The sequence below is a fragment of the Serinus canaria genome, chromosome 5, assembly GCF_022539315.1.
Source record: "Serinus canaria isolate serCan28SL12 chromosome 5, serCan2020, whole genome shotgun sequence".
In the NCBI taxonomy this organism is placed as follows: domain Eukaryota; kingdom Metazoa; phylum Chordata; class Aves; order Passeriformes; family Fringillidae; genus Serinus; species Serinus canaria.
The window spans coordinates 25408098-25425488 of record NC_066319.1 but is presented as its reverse complement, the minus strand read 5'-3'; the positions used below and the strand labels follow the sequence as shown (position 1 = coordinate 25425488).

Here is a 17391-nt window from a genome sequence, read left to right as displayed (position 1 = left end):
TGAGCTGCCAGCCCTGAACACACCATTCCCCACACTGATCAGGTACCGGATCAGGCTGCAGCATCCCCAGATCTGCAGGCTGAGCTGCCAGCACAGCCCAGCTAAGGCTCATCAGTCAGCCCTGGCACTGGAGGTGACAGGGGCATGTCTCCTCCTGCACTAACTACTCCTATGCAACACAGGCAGTGCTGTGAGCTTCTGCTGTGCTCTTGATAGGTGCTGCGGAGTCATGCTGCCTCACAACGTAGCTGGTAACTGCCCCACGTGGCCTGAGCCTCTGTTAAAAAGAAGGAGACCTTGTCTCTCCCTGTCTCAGGGAGATGTGGATGAAGGAGCATGGTCAGGCTTACCCATATGGGACAGAAGTTGCTTCAGCATAAACGTGCACATGTTGGACATCCCACTGCCCCAGGACACTGGGCAAGGGCTGCTGCTTGGGAAGATGGGAGGGACTGCACTGTTGGACTGGGTGATGGAAAAGAAGGGTGGCTGTGGGAGAAACATTTTGTTTAATTAGGAAAACACTGCGCAGAGCTGTTAGGCTGGAGCTTCCCTGGGGTCAGGATCACAGTGCTGTCTCCAAGCAGATGCAGGGCCAGGCCAGCTCTGTACAGCCTCTTTGTGATTTGAGAGCAAAATACTGCAGGGCACCTGGGCTGGACCAGAGAGAGTACCTCATCCTTTACCAAAACACACAGCCAGCCCCCACCTCAGACACCTGCTTGGTCCCAGCTGAGGCAACGCCATCTCTGTTCTGTATGTCATATATAAAATTTCACATTTCTGCTTTCTGACTCCCTCTTGACAGCTCATCCCATCTGTCCCCATTTTAAAATCTCCTTCCCTCCCTCTTTTTTCACTAGTTCTTCTTCTGGTGCTGCCTCTCCCACCCACAACACAGCTTCATTTGTACCTGGTCTCTCCAGGCTTTTATGCAAAAGGATTAAATCATCATTTGAAACAGATCTAAGGCACATAACTGGGCACTGGAACCTTAAAATATTAACTAAATCAGCTGCTTAGTGCTTTGGAAGTCGTTTTTCCTGCATTGCAGATGGGGGGTGAGCGCTTGTGCCGTTTCCCATCACTCTTCCTCTCTGTGTGAGCTGCAGGCAGAGGGCGTGCAGCGTGCTGTTTGCTTGTGAAGAATAAAAGCGTGAGGTACGCCTTTTCTCCTCTGCAAGTTGGAAATCCAGGGGCTCTTTTATGTTGTGCTTGGAACATTTGAGTCAGGAGCTGATTTCTACCCACCTCCTCCAAACCTCTTTTCCACTGAGGGCACTGACAGTAGCTGGATGGGCGCACGCGACAATTTTCAGGGAGGAACTGAAGCATGGGTGTTGCATTCCTGGATGGGAAGCACCACTTCCCAGTAAGGGCTTTTCCCCAGGTTCCTCCAGAGCGGTAGCTGCAGAGCCTCTCTTTGTGATGATGCCCCTGCCCATCAGATTTTGGCCTTGGCAATGTCAAGGCTGGAGCAATGCAGGGTGACTGTCACCTGGGCAGGCCAAACGTTCCCTGCCCCCAAGAAGTAGCTCAGTCATGCTTGGTGAAGGAAGAAAGACGACTTTCAGCTGGGGCTGACTACAACCCCACAGTCAGCAGGCATCATCACACATTCTGCCACAGTTAAGAGGCTGGGACTCAAACACAGTACAGGTTTTATTATTAAAAAATGCATAAAAACTAAAGACATGCTTCCCAGAGTTAAAGTCTATATGTACATCTGCACTTCCTAGGCAGCTGCAGGGAGCATAGCCTTCTGCCCTCACTGCAAAAGTGCCCTGCACAGGTTTTTGTTACCCTTTGTTAGGTGTTATCTTCTCACCTGCATTTACAGCATTCCAGCTAAGTGAAGAGAAAACCCTGTACTGCCTGAGGTGTAAAATGTTAGAATTTGTATCTGTGACTGAGAAACCATACTGAATTTCTGGAGACACCTCTGGGACATCTCTGTTCAATCGGAAACTTAACGGAAAGGACCCATGCTCAAGTCCCAGGCTGAAATTCCCCTTCCCTAGGAAGAGTTCTCATAGGGGCTGAAGCTTGACCTGAATTTTATACTTAGACCCCAACCTTACAATATGCAAATACTGGGTATCGAAGGGTGGAGTGTTCTGATACCAAGTCTGCAATCTCATTTGACTTTTTGGTCCCACCTTTGCCAACTCAGTAAATGCTGACATTTGTGGTATTAGTTTGAGGAAGTGCAATGTGGAATCCTAAGAAATACTGCCATGTTTTCAGCACAGTGAAAATAAAAGAAATTAAGATCTAGCAAATATTTAGGATAAGTCGAGTAAGATGTAACTGCACTTCCTTGCTGGGAACCACTGCACAAAACAAATGCTGATTTACAGTAAAATATTAAATTATTAAAAACCACACAAGCACTTGCAGTTACAGTGAGTCAGACATGCTGATTGGAAAACAAAACAAAACCCAAAGAGCAAACCCAATAATTTTGCCCTGTCTGGAAGGCTGCAGTGATACTACTCCACGTTTTATGTGACTTTTACAGCATGCCAGAAAGCCTCCTAAACAGGAAGGCCAGTGGTTCTCAAGCTTTTTCATCATGAGACCTCTCTCTTCAGAAAGAATCTTCCAGTTGATCCCTCCCCTCAACACTCATCTTCCTGAAATTGATTTCACATGTCACTGTAGCAGCTACAGTTCTTCATTATTTGAAGAAGTCATAGGACTAATATAGAGAATGATTGAAAGAATCCAACTTTGAAGCAAATGCTGAATCCCGCTCCTGCTGAAACTGAGCAACTCTGTCATTCTGTATCTCAGTCTTCTTCCTCTCCTGGAGGGCAGCACCTAGCATTAATTAACACTGTTTCCCCATACTGCTGTTAAGTCCTCTCTGCACTGCTTCCTTTCCATTCCTTTGAAGTTGGATTCTGCCCTCACACAAGCCAGCTGCTTTCCCTCCCTTTGCATTTTAATGTCAGCTGCAAGTCTAGTCAGGCCTGAACTGGCATCAAACAGAAGAAAAAGAAAGACATAAAAAAAGGTACATGGGGAGAAGAGGAATGCTGGATTTTCATTTTTTTTTCTAATTTCTTTGCTCACCAAAATGTCTGAAACTCTTAAAAGAGCCCTGGACTGAGGAAGCGGCAAATGTCACTGCATGAAATGAGCCAGATGTTCAAATGCAGCGCTGGGTAGGAGCAGATCTGCTGATCAGTTTGAGAACCACTGAGGTAGGCAACAAGTCTAGGCAGTACTGCTGAGTGAACATGAGGGGAACTTTGCCCTCTTGTCCTGAATGACAATATAAATACCCACTAGAGTTTTCAGGGGTACCAGTCCCAAAGTCACGCAGCCAGGATTGAAGACAACATCTACACAAGAGCAAGCACTGACTGAACAGAAGGTGTATTCAGCTCTGCTCCAGCACTCAGTGAGAAGAAGCAGAGCACAGACTCTGACTGCCGCCTTAGCTCTGAACTCCTTTCAGCAGGATGTGGTCAACCTGTAACCCTACTGCCTCCCTCCCCTAATCCAAGGGGTTGTTGGGGTTGCAGTTCTTCCAAGCTATTTGCCACTGCAGCCCACACAGGTGGTGGAAGCTACAGAAGCTGCTCAAGAGCCCTGGCCAGTGCTGTTCAAAGCCGTTCCAGATCCGGCATCAGAGCCCCAGGAGACAGCACCATGGTGCACACATCCAGTCCCAGGGAAGCAGAGTGTCACTGCTATGTACAGGCTAGCAACTCTTCTCTCCTTCTGTCTCTAGCTCATACAGAAGGCTTTTGTCCTCCCCTTCTTGTCCATCTGGATGCCTTTCACCCTCAGCATCATCTCCAAGGCACAAGGGGCTCATAATATAGCGATAGTCACTTGTGACAGCAGCAGCTGCCCCAGCAACAGTCTCTTCAGCATCCATATTTCCAAAGGAGGCGTGCAGGGCAGGGTCACTTGCAGACGCCTCTTTGTCCTTCCCAATGTTGACATAGAGAGGATCTTGACTGGAAGAGAGCGTGGACATCCTCCCGCGAATCATTTCCAGCTGGGAGCGGAGTACTCCAAAGCTGGGCCGTAGCTTGGGCTCAGGATGCCAACATCTGCACATGAGATCATAGCTGCAAAACAGAGGGGGACAAGAGCACTGAGAAGTGGAGCAGCCATGACTTGCACCTCTGAACAGGGGCTCTGAGCAATGAAGCTTAAAAACACAAACACTTCCCCCAGAACCTGTCAGCTTTGGCCTTGCACAGGTGACACAGCATGGATGGCCATTATGGGTCTAATTTCTTGTTTCTTCCCATTTTCAAGGGCATTCTCCCTTTGGTCAAAAAAGCTATTTAGACGGTATTAAAAACCCAAAAGCCCTGTCAAAGTATGCTGAATTTCCTGGTAAAGCCCTTGTTCTGCTGTCTCTAGGGAGCTAGAATAGGACTTTGAGTGTGACATCACCTAGTAATAGCTTTTGAATTTATTCACAAAAAACACCCTCACAACCTCTGCCACCCTGAAGCTGAAGCTGAAGCCATCCCTCGAAATTCTAGTTCAAGAGCAGATAAAACACAGGGAGAAAACAAAGATCAAACTGTGGGAGGTGCATGTTATTTCCAGAGTATCCTTTCTTTCATGCCATGTTAACTCAGCTCCCAGAGTAATGGAAGAGTGCTGCTGTTGCTGCCTGAGAGTTTGTCAACAGGACTGGAAAAAGGCACTCTGGGTTTGTTTAGAGGACTGTTAAAGAATGGCCAACAGCTTCAGTGCTGGAAGAGGGATGCTGAAATGTCCTTTCAACTACAAAGGTGCCACCCCTGTGCAGAAGACGTGTTCAGCGCCATTTCCAGGTCCCATCCTGCAGCCTTCCTCCTATGGTTAAAGGCCAGCTACCTCAGCTTTGGCTGCCTCAGGGCAGCATGAGGAGACAGCCACTGGCTCTGCTGGCCCGTGCTTGGGCAGGGGAAGAGGAGCTCAGTGCCCTGCGCTCGCAGCTCCGTGTCTGCGCTGGCCGCCCTCCCGCCGGCTGGAGTGCTGTGCTGGAGCACAGCCAGAGCCATTGTCCTGCTCCTCTTTGTGCATCACCCACAAGACTGGCAGCTGCATTCCTATGGTGTTATTGTTGCCAGTTTTGCAGGGAACAGGAACAAAGCACAGTGCTGGCACTGAAAAACACTGCATACAAATGAACCTCAGTTGAACTTGTAATTGGAAAAAAATCTGATGTGGCCTTTACTGGGAAATAAAGCATTTCATGATGGGTTTTATTTTACTTTTTGTATTCCTTGTGATCAGATTTACAAGACTGTTTCTGATCTCACACTACTTTTACAGAAAGCTTCCATGGTTCAGTTGTCTTAATCCTGATTCACATCCCTCACAAACAGTAGAAATTATTATAAAAGCTGCAGAGAAAACAAAAACTTTTAATTCTGTGCAACCAAATTAAATACTTGCTTTTACCTTTGCTGTCCATTGAACAATCCATTTGAAGGAAAGGTAGAAAAACACTGGCTGTACTGAATCAGCTCAAAGGTCCCTTTGCCCTAGCACCCTGTGCCTGACCGAGCCCAGTAGCAACACTTGGGGAAAGCATGTAAGCTGAGGGTGAGCATGTAGTGAGATCTTTCTGGTACATTCTCCCAGGTCTCAATAACCTGTAGCTCAAGCACCTCACAAAACAATAGTTGCACCTTTTCAATAGTTTTTGATGGATTTTTCTCCAGCACCTATCTAGCAGGTTTTTGAGTCTCTTCTCTACTTTCTGCATCTCTAATCTTACAGCCATAAGTTCCACAACTTGGAACCGAAGCTCCTCAGAGCAGTCAAGAGCAGATGTGTAATTAATTTAATCAGTGATATAATTGTTTTTATTTATACTCAGTAAAAAATGAACTGCTGAGAAGATAAAAGTGTTCACCTTTATAACATGAGTACAGATTATTCCCTATGTAGGAAAAAAGGAAAAGGCGAAAGCAACTACGTTAAGTAATCCACTATCAGAGCAGGAGGAAAGAGGGAGGAAAGAGGTCTTAGACCACTTAAATCAGTGCTTATAGTTATATCTTGATTTGGGCAGAACACAGAAAACAGAGCCTTGCTTGGGCCCTCAGTGAAATGATTTCATCTTGTCCAGGCAAGGCAAGTTTTACCTTGGGATAAGTTATGGTGACACTCCCTGGGGGATCCCCACCCCATGTGAGGAGACCAGGAATCTCCAACCACCACCCGTGGAAGAAGGGTTCCTGAGCAAACATTTCTTGTGACCTGCTGGCCAGGAGTGATCCCGTGGCAGCAGGATTAAGGCAGGAGCACAGGCTGCAGCATGTGGCTGCCTGCTACCCTGTGTACCATCTAGGTCCTTCCTGTAAGTCTGTAAATGTCTGCAACCAGAATCTTCAAGATTGTCCTGGATTTATTCCTAGATGTAATTTAAGGTGAGACACTGATCTACACAACCTTAGTTTGTCCCATCTGCTCTATTCTCTTTCACCCTGCTGTTTCTGAGAGTAGGAGATCAAAATTTGAAAACTGGGCCAAGCTTTCAAAGACACATGTAGGCCACTGCCTCTGCAATCCAGTTTCCTTGTAGTATTGCTAGACTGCCTCTCTGTTCAGCCTTCAGGGTGTGCCATGGAACTCATCCCTTTGCTCAGATGCTGGCCTGAGAAGGCAGGGTTCAGTGATTCTGGAAACACAATTACAGTTTCCACAAAGCCAAGAACTGCTAATGTTGACCCTGTTGAAACCATTGAGCCAAGTTAGCTGCTTGTGTAGTTACCACAGGTTCCTGGGAGCTCTGCCAGCAAAGAATATCTAGTAGCTAACCCAGGGACTTTCTAGTGAATGGCTCTGTGTACTGGAAAGTGGAGAGATTCAGATCAGCGTCCCGGCCAGCTGCCTCTGTTTCCTTCCAGCGAGCCAAATTTCTTAAAAAGTCATGTCAGCAGGGTGAGGAAGTACTCACACGTCTTCCAGGCACTCCGGGGGCTGCTTCAGCCTGTTCCCACTGATGAGGTAGTTGTAGATTTCTGCATTCTCAATGCCAGCATAAGGGGTTTGCCCTCGGGTCACAATCTCCCACATGGTCACCCCAAACGCCCACTGAAAGAGAACAGCACACAGAACAAGTGAACAGACCGTTCCCTGCTCGCTGGGCTTGCTTTCAGTATGCTCAGACTGTGCTGGGTAATGTCATCTGAGCAGCAGTGATGCAAGGACTATCCAAATTCTAGCTAGAAAACAGAAATGACCCACCAGATGCTGCTGGTGCTGGCACATCATCTTAGGAGACAGCTGAAGGCCCTGTCCAGCCCCATCCTGCAGTGGAGCAGGGGAAGATTTGGGAGCTACTCCCTCCTGTCTTCCACCTGCAGGTCTTTCCTACTTATGTTCTTTAAGGTATGTGATATCAGTTTTTTGGTTCCCAGCTTTAAGAATATTTTGGTTTGGGGCTCACAAATCAGTTTCTTAATTCATTTAACCAGATTCTGAGTTTCTAGTAATGTACAGGCACAAGTGAAAGCAGAATTTAGCCAATAAGCACAGCAAGAACAAACCACTTATGGCTCACATTCATTTCTGCTCTACACTGCACAGCCATACTTGCACTTTTCAACTAAACTGAAAGGTTTGTGAGGTGCAAAAAATTATTATTTTTATAAGCAAACCCCTGCCAATGTTTGTTGTAAACTGGCTGAACTAGTGATCGCCAATCACTAAACCCTGTCTACAGTGGATGCAGCAATGGCTGGGCAACACAGCAGCCACATTACAAGGCACTTTTGGTTATTTCAAGGACATTGAGACAGGGATAACTGGAAAGGCAAGACCACAGGACTGAAGGACAAAACAACTGTGAAAATAGATCAGAAGGCAGCAAGGAAGAGGAAAGACGGTATCAAGGAAAAAAAAATCCCAAAAGGAAAATAAGTAAGAATTTCAGATGAATGGGTTTAGCCTTGCTCCCCAGGGGCAAAGATATGGGGAGTGTCTAAGCACTGATGTATTCAGATCTGTGGAGTTCCACCAATGCCTTCTGCAGCACAGAGCACCTTTGCTGCCCTTGTACCTAAGTGTGTGTGTCACCTGCATTTCCATGTCAGCTTCAAACTGTCAGGCAGAAGAGAAAGGAAAAATAATAATAAGAGAGAAGAAACTGCATAAAGAGAGGAAAAAGAAGAGGAGAAGGGGAAAGATGAAGAGGATGGGGATAAACACTGAAAAATAAAGGACAAAAGGACAACAAGAAGAAAAGGGTTGATGTCTTCTGCCATCAACCACTCTCATATATTTTTAGCCTTGAGTTCTGACGTCATCCCTCAAACACAAGGTAAACTCCCTTTCCTATCACCAGGGCTTTTTCCCACCCTCAGTGGGATTCCTTCACTCCAGCAGGAATACAAGTGGTCCCAGTGCACCAGAGCAAACCTCACCACATCGCTGTGCGTTGTGTACAGATTATCCGCCAGACTTTCCAGAGCCAGCCACTTCACTGGCAGCTTGGAGGCACAGCCCTGGCGGTAGTAGTCTCCACTGTAGATTTTCTTGGAAAGTCCAAAGTCTGCAACACTCACATTCATGTTCTCATCCAACCTGTGGGAAAGTTTTCACAGTTGAGGAAAGGAAAGCATTTACTGGCTACCTCTGGCAGAAAAAAAAAAAGTTATATAGCTCACCAGGTATTACACAAAAGGAGAATGATTTCATCTACTTGGTGACCAATGTGAAATAGTTTAGTGTCTCAAACTAGTTCCCTCGGCCTAACAGGGAACTAATCATGACTAAGGAAGTAAGAAAGTGGCTAGGTTTGGATTGTCTAAGCTCTTACACGAAGCACGCTCAGATACTTTCTGTTTCCAGGATTATCAGAGGACATCTGTAATGCTTACTGCTATCACCAAGGCCTGCACCCCATATTAGAAATCAAAAAAATCATAGGGTTATTGCCTAGACTGCCTGGTAAAACTGCTTGAACTGCTAGATCTGCAACATCTCTCCAGGCCTGGTTAATGGTCTGAATTGCTCCGTCACCCACTTAAACATATACATGTTGGCAGACAGTCCAAGTAAAGACCACAAACTTCATGCTCCCAGGCCTCATAAAGAACTCACTTCTTCCCCCAGACAATGTGCTGAAATAGGCATTCAGCTTCCTCTGGAGGATGTCTACAAAAATAGAAAATCAGTATGGGTTTCTCATAAATGCCAAAGCAGGCTAACCCATCATTTTTCATCATAACTATCAGGCTCTTTGTCTGTACATCTGGACATTGAAATGCCTTTGGAAATCTGTGTCTCATTGAGGATTTTATTGGTTGTTGTGGTTTTGTTCAGGGGCAGAGTTCTGCTGTCACAATGAGCTGTTCCTTACTCCATTCTCAGGGAAGAAGCAGAGTGGAAAGGATAAAAAAAAGGACTTTTCTTTCCTTCAAAGCAGTCAAGGTAGCTTGGTGTCAAGAGCAGTGAAGTGGGATCATACGGTGTGTTCACCATGCAAATATTTTTAGAGGCATTCTCTACAAGCTTTCAAGGAAACTACAATTCTTATATTGTGATAATCAAGTCCTCAAAATAGATACCAGAAATACAGACTTCATCATACAATGAAAGTTCTTTTCTCCTAACACAGCCAAACCCATTCCCTCCTGCTGGTTACTTTACATTGTGAAACAAATAGCCTATGCTGACACAAAACCACTGGAGTGGCTAATTACAAACACATATTGTAATCAACTCTATGAAACCCTATCTGCAAAGCAACAACAGAAAACTTCATTATAAAAAGGGTCTGTTTGAAAGATCAGTGGAACTTTAGGAGTTGCTCCCTGCTCCCAGCATCACCACCAGACACCCCACCACAATGACCATGACTCCCCTGTGTCTGTTGTCACTTAATGCAAGGATCAGCATTCTTAGACAAGACCCCTTACACTTCTGTCAAGCAAAGGGTTTTTCATCCCTCCCTCACCTACTCTGGTCTTTCTTTTCTCTAAAAACTCATGAATCACTTACATGCAGTTCCGAGCTGCAAGGTCCCTGTGTATGAAATTTTTTGAGCTCAAGTACTCCATCCCGCTGGCAATGTCAATCATGAACTTGAGGAGTGTCTGAACAGGCAAGTTCTGTAAGAAATAACAGTTTAGGTTCTATTCCCAGAGGCTTTCAAGCAAATATTACAAAACTGCAAGGTTTGCTGCCACTTTGCAGAGCAGGGATGGGAAATACAGGGAGGGAATGGGATGGGATGGAATGGAGGAGCTGGTCCCCAGCATGCATGGAATTAAATACTTTAGGATCACATCTCACAACTTCCCCCAGTATTAAAATCCAATCATCTGCCAGTGCCTTTGGGAGACCAATCTTGAGCTGCTCCAAATACATTCTCTGAAAATCCCTAACCTCCCAGAAGGAATTCTACAGTAAGACAGACTTACAAATGGGTTTTCTCCAATCCTTGACATCAGCAAAAAAGCATGGAGGTCTCCATGCTTCATGAAGGGCAGGATCACCATGGGAATTGGGAGACGGCCCTTGGGACGGCTTCGTAGACTGACTCCTGGTGAGGACACACACAGCAAAGGGGTGTTAGCAAACAGATTATTCCCAGGAGGAACCTTACAGGCTGCTGTGCCTTCCTCTTACAGATCTGGAGGGAACTGTGCCGTTTTAGTGGTAGATTCCATGCTCCAAGCTTCTGTGACTTTATGCCAGGTGGAAAGATGCCTCTAGCCCTGTTTGCTTCAGAGGCTGTACTAAGAGCCTAGTGCCTCTCAGCTCTTCTTGCAGGACCAACTATAAATGCTTCAGACAGCCCCAACCCCAGGCTCTGCAGAGCACTCTCCACATTGTGGAAAATACCTGCATTCCAAAGTGTCTACCCATGAATGTCTTGCTTCTTACTCAGTATTTTGGAAAAGCACAATCTTCCTCCTATTTTTAGCCTACCTGCCCACATTTCACAGCAGTTCAGACACGTCTCAGCCAGCCAAAGTCTCCCTGATGCATTTGCAAGAGCCAAAGTACCATTAAACAGGAGCTGGCTGTTCCTGATCTGTGAGGGCAGGTATGGGGAGCATTACACACACTCCATCCCCCTGGGGCCCGGGAAGGAGCAGTGCTGACCTGCACAGGACTCCAGGCAGCACAGAGGAGGCTGCAGCAGCACTGCTGGGGAGAGTGAGGCTGTGTGGGATAACGCAGGAGCAGGAGGTGCTCTGTGGCATGAGCAGCAGCGCTCTCTTACCGATCAGTTTGGTGACATGGGGGTGGTCAAACTCCTTCATGCAGGCAGCCTCTCGCAGGAACTCCTCAATGTCAGTCGAGGTGAAGATGTCCGCTGGAAAAAGTGACCGTAAGTTTTCTTTCTTTGTAGGTGGCTCCAAGGGGCTTTACAAATAATGATTGTCAAAAGCTTGTTCTTTGTGGCACAGCACATCTTCTCAGACTATAGCTAGGTAAGCCATTTTACAACAAAGCAGAGCCTGACACTCTCTTGGGATGGGCAGCAGTAAGCCACGTATCAGGGACATCTGGCAAATTGGTTCTTGGTAGAGTAAAGAACTACTGGTTAGCAGCTCTTTTCTGAGTAAGAACTTTCCTTGGAAGCTGTGCAAACCGTGTGGGGGTTAAAGATGTAAGAATTAATTAGGTAAAAGAACCTTAACTACAAATGTCAGGGAGAGGAGACATCATGCAAATGAAAGAAAATGTTGAAACTGAGGAGATGGCCCAGAGCCTGTGACTGGCACAACAGGGCCCAATTAATCTCTGACAAGGAAGCCATGAAAAATGAATGCTTTATATGTCTCTTAGCATGATTGAGTCTTATAAGGCACTAGAGCTAAGATTTCTTAAATAACCACACACTAATTACTTGGACAGCTTGGACCAAATTCAGCAGTGATATACATCAACAAATTTCTGAAGTAAATTATTTCTCATTGCTATGACTCCAGATTTATGGAAATATATCAATATAATCAAGAAGTATCCCAGTCCACTACTCCCACCACTGCTGCTGCTGAATTTAGCAAGAGTCCTCCAGTCCTGCTGCAAGATCAGTCAAGGACCTGTAGAGGAGTGTTCACATTATCTACTTTAGGCAAGTAATTTCAATGTAATTCAGAAGACAAAAGGAGATTCCCTTCTTACAGTCAATGAAGAAAGGAAGGTGCCTCTGGAGGGTGACAGATTGTTCCTTAGTTAGATGCCTGAAGGGAGACATTCTGACTACACAAAAGCTTGGGAGCTAATTAAAATTATTGTTGAAACTGGATAAAATGATACAAGTTACACTAGAATGGTACTAAGTGTATTTAGTACAAGCTGTTATTCTGTGACAGCAAACTGAGCCCCAGAGAAAAGTGAGTTTGACTGCTTTCAGTCAGTCACAGTTAATTTTTGCCTTACAGGCAAAAGGGATCAAATAACGTAGGTTAACATATATAAGCACAGATATATGCACATTTCCTTTGATTTATGCCTATCTCTTAATTGCTTTTCTTGTTACAGACTTCTGCCTGTTAGTTGCCCTTGTTATGTACACTCACCAAATGGCAAATGTGAAGGGAGCTGTACTGCTCAGTCAAAAGTGCTGACTGAGATGAGTTAGCTTGTCCCTGCATTCAGCCCAGACACCCTTCTGTTTATTCCAGGCTGTGTGCTTGCAGGAATACTGTTCTTTCACTGCTGAATTATCAGGGCAGTGCAGACCTGTCTGAACTGTCTGTGCTACATGATGTAGTGGTTTTGGTTGCATTCACCACGTGCTACATGCTGCAGGAGCAGCTAGGTGGTACAGGTCCTTTCCTGAAGAGCTGCCACTACAAAAAGAGTGACATGAACGGGATGGGAGACAACATGGGTGGAGTGGCTGAGAGAGAAGCTCAGAGAGAAATAAAGAGCACCAGGAGATGTTTGCTGAGAATAAGATAGACAACATTTAATCTTTCCAAGCTCTCTTTTCTTGAGTAATTCAGGTAGCCCTGCTCCCACATACCTTTCAGCATCTTCACTGCCACTTTCTGGAAAGAGCCATCATCTAGCTTCAGTAGTGCCTCTCGAACTGACCCAAACTCTCCTGTAAAATTACCAGAGTAGGCAGTGAGGGAACAGCTTCTTGTGAAGAAAGTGTGATTCACAGCAGGTTCACTTCAGGGGTCACTGGCAAAGAAGCTGAGTACCCATAAGAAATGCTCTGTTTTTCATTCTGCAGTTCCAGACAGCAGCTTTCAGCACATGTGTGTCTAGAAGATATCACTACCAATAGACAGAGCTCAGTGTGCTGGCAGTCCAGAAGGGAAAGGAAAATGAGAGGGAAAAAAAAGCAACTCCTGACCAGACAGATGATGCAGAGACAGAGTTTAGGCTGGGCAGACATTTTTGGGGAAGCCACAGCATGAGGGATGAGTCTGAGTGAGGTTCTGTTCAGAGAGGAGGCTCTTTGCTGGAGCAGCAGGTGGATGGGCTGGCTGAGGAAGCTCTTAGTATGGACAGCCATCAGAGCTGAGTGATAGTGCCAGGGCTCAACCATTTGAGACACAGTTAGCTTTATCTCTCAAAACTCAGAGAATTACTTCCATGAATCACAGCTGACCAGAGAAAACAGAGTACCTACTTGTGTGTGAGTGATATGTTGATTCACAGAAGGCAGTATTTTGCCCTGATGTGTTCTCTAAGGGAGTCAAGAGGAAATGCAGCAGGCCAAAACCTCTTCAAAATATTTAGCCTAAAGAGGCCTTATGCCTCTTTAGGCTAAATATTTATAACAGCCTCTTTGCATTAGATCTGGCTCTAGATTTGCTCTCCCTAATTTTGTAACTGCTTATCCCACCCACAATGCATTAGTATGAGGAACTCTGACACTGAAAGGAAGGAAGCAAAATATGGCACTCAGGACACCTACCCCAGAAGTATTATCTTCCCACTGGCTTTTCACCAGTGTCCTTCACTACTCTATGGCATGTGCTTACTTCACAAAAACCATGAGCAGTGGATCTGACCACAAATCAGGAAAATGGGAAGGAACAAAGGTGTTTTGTGCTGCTCCCATACCGTGGAGCTGTTGCTCAGCTGTAGAGTCAGATAATGCAGTTATGTCATCTTATCACATGTAACCTGGGCTTGTGGCAGTGGGGCTGACAACACAGACCAGGTGCTGCCAGCTGGCATCCCCACACCAAGGCCATGCCCTGGGGGCCCTCTGCACCCTAATTCAGTTTACCTGTCATGGGAGCAGCCCAGGAGGGTTGAAGTAGGATCCCAGAAACTGGCCAAGAGCTAACACTCACAAACAGATGACACAGCTGTTTAATTACTTAGCATTGTTAAGCCCTCTGAGAGCACTTCTGCAGGAAGGACATCTTCCTGCTCTGAAAGAAACACATTTGTTCTAGCAGGGATGGAGTGGAAGAATGCTCCCTGTGGGAAAGGGTCAAAAAACCCTGCAATAAAACTAGTCTTATGAAGAAAAATGAAAAGGTGACGTTTAATTGAATATTCTTTTGTTTAAATCTCTGCAAGAAATTCACACTGCTTTGGAAAGCTGAGCATAGGCTGCAGTTCATGGTTGTGTAGAGCCATATTACAAGAATGGCTTAGCCAATATCCTCTTAGTTATGCTAAACCCCTGAAATGTTTTATCCCAGCGGAAAGGATAGTTTCATTTAAATTTCCATCTACAAGCTGGAGAGAAAACAGGCTGCTTGTAATTGCTTCTTCCTACTCAACAGTTAAAATAACACAAGTGGGATTTTCAATGTAAAGCCTTGTTCAGTTTTGGTTCTTACCCTTGCCCAACATTCTTCCCAAGGTGAACTGCTGTTCTTGGATTAAGACATCTTTTAGTTTTGTCTTCAACTCATCACTGATCCCTACACTCTCCACTGGAAAAAAAAAAAAGAAAAACCAAAGAAAACAACAACAAAACAAATGAAGCATCCAATAAAGAATATTTAAAGAGTCTGTCACAACATCAAGAGTCACCTGTTCTAACCTCCATCTCCAATCTGGTTCCCACACTGTAAGCAGGAAGACCTGAAAAGGGCAGAATTCCCTTCCATGTCCTCTAGCCTCACCTCAGACAAGTGGCCAGTACCTTTCAACCATCAGAAAATGTACCTACAGTACTTAAAGGGAGAGGGTGGGATAATACCACCCTTAAACAATCCAAGAAAACAGGAATACAGAAATAATGTAAAGAATGCTGAGAAGACAAAATCCAATCCAAAGGGCCACTGATAGACATGGGTTCATACAGCTTAATTTAGGCTGATGGAGCTGCACCATTGTAATGACTTGACTGGAGCATGATCCTACCCCAGCTAAGTAGTGCTGCCACAGAGAGCCATGCCCTTCCTGAACCAGGAGACAGAAATGGATGACCTGAATGGATCATCTGACCATTCCTGGGACTCCATCTCCTCTTTGATAAGTTACTTATTCCTGGCTTTCCAAGACTGATTAACTGGTTCATGCTTGTAGCACAGCTCAGCATACTGAGTTTAAAAAGTCCTGCTAATATTGTTCAGCCATATTTATCTCACCACTGGATTATATTCCAGTTGAAGGAGTCCTTGTATTGTGAAACTGGGGCAAGGGAGTGGTGAATTTATGTCTTGCATTGGTATACATAATGACTGTAGCTGTAATTAACAAGAGCCATGTAATTGGTATGGAAACAGCCATTCTGGCCTTTCACCTCTGCAATTCACAGCCTCTAAGCCTCATTGTAAATTAATCCCATGTTTTTGATCAAGAAATATCAGTTTCAGTGAAAACAGAGCGAGCATTGTAAACACATGAACACAGCTTCCCGGGCAGAACCACTCAGGTCATTTTACTTACATGTGGCTTCAATGAGCTCTGGGCCTTCCCTGTTGAAAGACCTGGCAGCTCTGAAATGGACTGCTGGATCCCCTCTGCCAACCACACTGCCAAAGGCATGGCTAGAAGGCAGAAAAGACACACAGGACCATGATTACATGGGCCATTCACTTCTAAAAGGGTGTGCTGAACACCCTTTTAAATGGATGATTTCTCGCCCCCTGCCATATAAATTCTGCAGACTGTTTTGTTAAAGAGGGTGTATCTGGAGAGGAGGAACATGCTGCTTTGCTGATGCACCTACAGCCTTCCAAACCAGGGGAATCACTCCTCCCAAGTGCCTGGGAGAAGCTGCAGGTGGGGGCTGGCTGCAGGAGTCACAGGAACAGAGATGCTGCTTTGACAGGGAGGTTTGGGAGACTGGAAAGAACGAGAACCTTGTTTGCAGTAGGGAGCAAACCACAGCCAAATGTCAGAGGTGATGGAAAGGAAACTTTACTGGAGATCCAGAGGGTTCTGGGCAGTCAGGAAGCTACAATCAGCTGACAGAATGAAAACCAGCATGGGATAAAGGGCTCAGACCATAAGAATACAGATATTTCACCTGTGGATCTTTTCTCTTAAGCAGCAGTGCTAGGAATTACCTTGACAGAATTTATATTTGTATAGTCTAATAAGGCCTTGCTATTAACATTTTTTCTACTGTATTGTTGGTGCTGTCATTTTGAAGAAAAGGCAGGCACCCCAAAATTATGGAAAAAAACCCAATGACAACAAACCCCCCCAAAAAATCTCAACAAAAAACGATTAATACAGTTACCCAAATAAACTGCCAAAAGTACTCCATCCACAATGCTTTTTTGAAAAATAATTGAGTCAGAAACCACAACAGAAGAGAAAGCAGAGATCTCTCTAACCAGCCCAAGGAGAAACTCCCTTACCCAAACCGAGTTTCCTTTCTTCTTTTTCGAAGGAGAATAAGAGCCAGGGCAACAGCTGTGACCAGAGCTGTGAGAATGCCCAATGCCACAGGAACCCAGGACGTCCCATAAGGAGGTTGTCTCTGGCCACCTAGATGATGGAGAAAACACCAGTCAGAAAACACAAGATGGCTAATGTTACACAGACCAATTTCTCCTTTAGTTTTTAAATGGGAAAGCCATGCTGCTGGACCTGGTGGATCTTTGTATACTGGAATTTGGCATAAACAGGTACTCAGCCAATCATGAGGAAAACTAGCTCTTTCTCACAGCAAAGGCAGAGCAGAAGCATCTAGCTGTCAGAAACTACTGGTTTTGAGCCTTGAGAATGTAACAGGTGCTGCACCAGATTATATTATTTCACATGAGCTCATGATCTGGGGCACTTCAGACTGGAGCCTCAGAACAAAAAGGTTCCTTAGCATGATCATTCTGTGCGTGGGCTTCACCCTGTCCTGTTTGAGACAGACCAGAACCTTGACCAGGTAACACAGCACCACCTGAATGTCAGCCAGGCAACATTTTGAAAGACAGCAGAGAAGGACAATTGCCTCATGGCAATATGGTTAAAAATATTTACATTTTTTCTCTAACCCTTCCCACAAAGAGAAGCACCCTGAGGGAC

The 17391-nt window shown here is 45.4% G+C and overlaps 1 protein-coding gene across 2 annotated transcripts in view; it reads right to left on the bottom strand.

Annotated features, from left to right (window-relative positions):
* Positions 1-1644: 1644 nt before the first annotated feature.
* The window catches only part of TYRO3 (TYRO3 protein tyrosine kinase), a 41551-nt gene continuing 25804 nt past the window's right edge, over positions 1645-17391 (bottom strand). For both annotated transcript variants that reach the window (XM_030240665.2, XM_030240666.2), the window contains exons 10-19: positions 16728-16857; positions 15808-15908; positions 14751-14846; positions 12962-13042; positions 11207-11299; positions 10398-10519; positions 9976-10085; positions 8397-8556; positions 6929-7065; positions 1645-4088 (exon numbers count right to left, since the gene is read on the bottom strand). In XM_030240665.2, the coding sequence (XP_030096525.1) occupies positions 3713-4088; positions 6929-7065; positions 8397-8556; positions 9976-10085; positions 10398-10519; positions 11207-11299; positions 12962-13042; positions 14751-14846; positions 15808-15908; positions 16728-16857 (1406 nt within the window). In that variant the 3' untranslated portion in view covers positions 1645-3712. The remainder of the gene's footprint in view (positions 4089-6928; positions 7066-8396; positions 8557-9975; positions 10086-10397; positions 10520-11206; positions 11300-12961; positions 13043-14750; positions 14847-15807; positions 15909-16727; positions 16858-17391) is intronic.